The sequence below is a fragment of the Nestor notabilis genome, unplaced genomic scaffold (assembly GCF_000696875.1).
Source record: "Nestor notabilis isolate BGI_N333 unplaced genomic scaffold, ASM69687v1 scaffold25457, whole genome shotgun sequence".
In the NCBI taxonomy this organism is placed as follows: Eukaryota; Metazoa; Chordata; class Aves; order Psittaciformes; family Psittacidae; genus Nestor; species Nestor notabilis.
In genome coordinates, this window is record NW_009935571.1 from 46,347 (window position 1) to 51,898 (window position 5,552).

Sequence of the window (5,552 nt, forward strand, 5' to 3'; positions counted from 1 at the left end):
CCTTTTGACCCTGATTATATATTCAGCACAACCCAGCAAGGGATGTTGTTAGCACAGAGCCAAAAATCCTCTCCTCACGCGGGAAGGACCGCTGGCCACACCAAGCGTGACTGATTGGGGCCGGCGCTGCAGGCCTCCGGAAAGAGTTATTTTTATCTTGCTCTGAGCAAAGTTTTTCTATCACCTTGCTGCAAACTGCTCGTTGGAAGAGCACTATCCTGTGAGAGGCTACAGCTTTTGCTCGGTGCTTGAGGGGATGTGTGGCCTTGGTGAAACCTGCTGGCAGTGTGCTGGGGCAGAGACGAAGCTGGTGGTGCACTGGAGCAGGAGAAGGCAGGCTTAGCAAGTGCTGGTTGTGAATAAATCCCGACTGATGTACATCCTCCCTGGAGAGGTTAGGGCTAGGTTAGCCAGAGTCTGCAGGGCTGCCTGGAGTGCCGCCAGCAGCAGTTCGTAGAAAAATCAGTCCCTGCAGACATCCCATAACTCTACGTATTTATCACTGTTATGCACGCAGGACAGACCCTGAAATCTAGTGTGCAGTGTCCCTGGCATCTCCTACTTTGCTTGGAGAAGCCAGAGAGGAGGACAGAGATGTGTGGAGCAAGGCCAGAGGGTGCTTTGAGCACAGGCATTGCCTGTCCCAGCTGGGAACTGCACTGGTTGTGTTGGGTGGTTACATCTAGGACCATGAGAGCTGCACGCAAGAGGAGACCAGAGGCTGCTCTCCTGCCATCCTCCTTGTTTTTTAAATGCTAAAAGTTGTCCCCAAATTGAAATCATTTCATCTCGATGCTGCTCAAGGACGCAGTCTCTCCTCTTTCCAGCTCAGTATTTGAACTTCAGTGGTGGCTGGCGTTTGATTGATGTTGCCATCTCTTTCTACTCTACCTCTGTCAAATCAAAGCTGCCTTCGCAGTGCTGCTGCCGTGGAGACTCGAGCAGAAAAGCTGCTGAGCAGCAGTCCCAAGGCAGAGGGATGGTGGGTGGCGGGCAGGGGTGGCAGGCAGCCTCAGATCAGTGCCTTCGTTTGGTCTTCAAAACATGCCGACTCTTCTCAAACTGCAAAGCAGCTTTTTTTTGTGCCTGTTTGTCCCTGCGCTTCAGCAACGGCACCAGGGAGTGAGCAGGGAAGTATTTGGGGAGCAGGAGCTGCTCTTCTCCCTGTTACATGTCTCCCTGTCTCACATGAAAAGCACATTTCAGCTGCTCCCTAATTGCTACAGAGCTGTGCGGCTTTGAAGTTCGTGCTGTGCATCCGGGCTCCAGCTTCCTGAGTGGTGGTGCTGTGGGATAGAGCTGCCAGCACCCAGCCTGTTTGCATCCGTTTGATCCTAACCTTCTTTTGGCCTTGCCTCTTTGGTTTTGTCTCCTCACCTCTGTGTCCTGCAGATTCAGAGGATGATGGAGAGTCGGATGCAGCAAAACAACTGATTCAGCCCATAGCTGAGAAAATCATTGCCAAGTACAAAGCCAAAGAGGAGGAGGCACCGTTGCTCTTCTTCGTGGCGGGTGAGGTAAGCGAGAGGAGAGCACAAGGCTGTAAACTGCTGTGTCTTCATACAAGGACTGAGCTGGGTTGGGTACCGCTGTTGCCATTGATCAGGTGGGTAAACCAAGGCATGGAGCTACTGCAGCTAGTCCAAGACCATGGGGCAAAACGAGACCTGAGTCCTGGCTCAGTTGCCTGCTCTTGTTGCTACATATTACTTCTGGCAAAGGGGTCCCAGCCCAGCGTTCACTTACAGGTGGAGAATCCTGATGGCAGGCAAGGGAACTGCTGTGGATGGGCAGAGTGGGCCGAGGGAGGCTGAGAGGGAGCTGCACTGCCCCTTGAACCCTGAGGCTGTGTGGGCAGGGAAGTGAGCTGAGGAGGGGGAGAGCAGCTGGTGTTCGGGTTTCAGCCTGGCCCAGCCTGCTCTGCCCTCCTTGCTCAGGTGCTGGTGCCTGCATTCCCACCCTGGGAAGATGGCAGGGACCGGTGTTCCAGCCTCTTCCATAGGGGTACTTGTGGGAGGCAGCCCCAGTTCCATGGGCTGGGCCTGTTTCTGTGCTGTGCAGATGATGCTGGACAAAACCACCCCTGGGAGCGGGCAGGAGCCGTGCAGGGAGCACGAGGGCAGCATGGGGCTGCGCTTGTCGCAGCAAAGCATCTCAGCTCTGGACTGTTCGCTGAGCTGGCCACACTGTTGGTGGCTGGGATGGTTATTGGGGCATATGCAGGCTGCAGTGCTTGGAAGCAGGGATCTGCGGGAGAAAATAGGAAAATGGGGCTTCTGGCCTCCCTTTCCCCTGCACAGGCACTTCTTCTGGTCTTGCAAATGAGGAGGGTTTGGTGCAGGGTCAGAAAAGCTCCCAGCCCCTCCCCAGGCCCGCAGTTCCCCTCCCAAGGCACTGCTCAGGTCCTGGGCAGGTGGCAACCACTGCAGAGCCGTGCGCCTGCTCCATCCATCCCTCCATGCTCACGTCACAGCTGCAGTGTGCCGCAAGCGGGGCCACCCAAAAAAAAAGGAGCCGCCCTGCGCACAAAAGGGTCCCCACCACTGCACCCTGTCCCCCCCTGCCAGGAAGCCCCTGCTACCGCCTCCCGTAGCCTCATCAGCCCCCTCTGAGCAGGCGTTCCCACTCCCACCACTGTAACGGGTCTCCGAGCATCCCAGCTCAGCCCCACAGCCCTGAATAAGCCCCTTGTTGGAAAGGCTATTTTGGGAGGGTCTAGGACCTGCTCCCCCTCCCCCAGAGCCTGCAAAGCATTTTCCTCCTGCTCACTGGCTGTAGCTGAAACATTGCTGCTATTCATCCAGCTCCCGACGTCCCTGCGGCAGCCAGGCCGAAGAATGGGGAGCGTCCGGCACGTCCCATTCATCCGTCACCTCAATAGCTGGGAGCACTGGCCCCAGGTCTCTGCCGGCCCCCATGCACAAAAGCAGCCTGGCCATGGATGGAGTAGGCGCCTCCCATTCCTCTCCTAGCGCTGTCTGGTTTTGCATTGATTAAAAATGGGTTTTGGTCCCTTGGCAGTGATTAGATAAAGGAAAAGGCACCCCGACACCTGGGCTGGGAGGTGGGAAGGGTGGGGGTTGGCCGAGTACCCCAGCCCCAAGGCGGTGGTCCCAGCCCTGCTCGCCCTTCCCTGCCACGTGGTCCGACTGCACCAGAAACCTCTGCAATGGAAGGGGAGGCGCGACAGGAGTTATCCTGGCGGCCGCCACATGCCGCAGAGCCCCCAGCCACTCACCGGATTGATTCATTCCCATTATTGCCCTTGGAAAGGGGCTCAGAGGAATGCTCTGTTTCGGATGCTATGCATCATGGGCTTGGCTGGGAACAGGAGATGAATTGCCCCCGTGCCAGCTCTTGCTTTGCACAGCCTTGGCAGAGATAAATTCTTCCCTTCACCTAGCGGTGCTGTGCCTGGCGAAGGGGAGCTCAGCCTGCTGCTAGGGAGCCCTGTGGCTTTAATGTGTGCCCTCAGATGCTTGAACTTGCTGGTGGGGTCTCGGCGTTAGCTCAAAGCACGGGCCTGTCCCATTCCCATGTTCTGGTTTGCTCCATGCACCCAGATCCCTTTGACATCTGCCAATTGAGAGCAGCAGGGCTGTGGCTGTGCTGGCAGGGACTGGCTAGTCCCCACATTCAGCACTTGTCCCCAGCTCCTGAGCTGCGGCTGTTGAAATCGTTCCTGCTCCATAAGCTCTAGAGTAGCCTGGGGGAATGGGTCAGTCTGGGGGTGCTGGGAGCTGTGCTCTGCACAGGAAGGGTTGGAGGAGTGCCTGGTCTCATCCCAGCCTGGGATAAATCAGCCCAGTTTGGTTTTGATGCAAACCACAGGCAGAGCAGGCAGTAAGGCGGCTGCTGCCTGCTGCACTGCTGTGCTGGTGTGAGGTCCAGTCCCTTGGGAAGATACCTGTGGGCTGGACCATGGTGTGGAAGCAGTAAACTGCTTCTGGTGTTCTGGCTCTGCTGATGACTTCTCTCTCCCTCTGGTTCTGGCCTCCAGGATGACATGACCGACTCCCTGCGGGATTACACCAACCTGCCCGAAGCTGCGCCCCTGCTCACCATCCTGGACATGTCAGCCCGAGCCAAGTATGTGATGGATGTGGAGGAGATCACACCCGAAATCGTGGAAGCCTTTGTCAGCGACTTTCTAGCAGACAAGCTAAAACCTGAGCCCATCTAAGGGGGCTTCTGCGCCAACAGACATTATTTAAAACTAGGTCTCTCTTCCGCCGCTTGTGGATTCTCCAGCGTGTCCTCACGCCCGACCCAGTATCCAACCTTCTTGTGGTGCCTTGTTTTACGCAGTGAATCCTTCTCCTAAGCAAACTCCTTGAGATGCACTTTCAGCAGGGAGTTGTTGGCGTTTGGAGACTTCGCTTGTGCTTCATGGTGATATATTCTCTAATAACCAGGCCAGAACTGTTATTGTTGTTTTATACATGGCACTAGCTAGCAGGCAAATCTTTTTGCATGGTGTTCTTCCCAACGTATGCATCAGGCAGTGGATGGGGTTCTTGGGGCTCTTTTCTTCTCCTTCTCCGCCTTCTTTCCTTTCCTACCACCCTTGCTGACCAAGTGACTTCAAGGAAGCAATAAGGAAACCATCCCCTTTGCCCCTGGCCCGTCCTTTCCCATGCAAGTGCCCTGATGAGGCGAAGACAAAGTCTTAACTGCTGACAACCTCTGAAAGACCACGGCGCAGCTGAGCTCTTCCTCCTGGGGGTGAGACCTTTCCTGGTGGGTTTCCCACCTCCCACCCCAAGCACCAACAGCCTTAGGTGGCACTGGCTGTGCGTGTCAGGGTCCACCCGCCTGCAATGGGTGATACTCCATCCCTCCCTCTCCCTGAGCCAGGAGGAGGACCACCACTGAGCTGCCCTCCCCTCTCTAGTCTCTCCCTTGTGCTCTCCCCATCCCCTTGTTGCCCCTTTCTCTTGTATGAATTGTCTTCTCCCCTCTATGTTAGTTGATTGAGCTGTTTTTTGTAGGTGTGTCCCAAACTCAATGTTAATGGTGCTGTTCTTTAAAAAATAACCAAAAAAAAACCCCCCAAACCTCAACAACAAAAAAACCCTCCCTAACCCAAGCAGCACAGCCAAGCCCCCCAAAGTGACATTGTAAAAACTGTACATGGTGATTGGAACTTTGTAATAAAACTGTTATAATAACCTTTTCCGCAGAGGTGCCGATTGTCGCGTCCTGCTGTCAGGGAGAGGGACGCAGCCGTGGCTGTGATGGTTCCTGCAGCATCCCAGAGGTGTGTGGTGAACAGTGGGTGTTCTGCAAGTCACTGTCAGTCAGCAGGGGCAGGATCACAGCCTCTCCCCTTTTATCACTGCTACAGCAACCTGCCTAGGCAGGAGCTGAGGATAGCTGCCAGCTCAGCGAGGCAGGAGCTGTATAAACCCTCCGTGTGTTTTGCACATTGCAGAGGTTCCCGTGTTCGGCGGCAAGTGACTGACTGGTGAGCTTGTTGGGGGAGCAGCAGTGCTGCCCAGCTCCCTGGTCCCTGAGCTCAGGAGGGCAGGAGCAACTGGAGGCGGCTGCGT

General features: G+C 55.7%; 1 protein-coding gene across 1 annotated transcript in view; it reads left to right on the forward strand.

Annotated features, from left to right (window-relative positions):
• Positions 1-4,692, forward strand: part of NXN (nucleoredoxin) — a gene marked incomplete at its 5' end in the record, with an annotated part of 14,795 nt that extends 10,103 nt beyond the window's left edge. Inside the window, 2 exons of the mRNA XM_010017913.1 lie at positions 1,393-1,517; positions 4,001-4,692. Coding sequence (XP_010016215.1) covers positions 1,393-1,517; positions 4,001-4,183 — 308 coding nt within the window. The remainder of the gene's footprint in view (positions 1-1,392; positions 1,518-4,000) is intronic.
• Between the last annotated feature and the right edge of the window lie 860 nt (positions 4,693-5,552).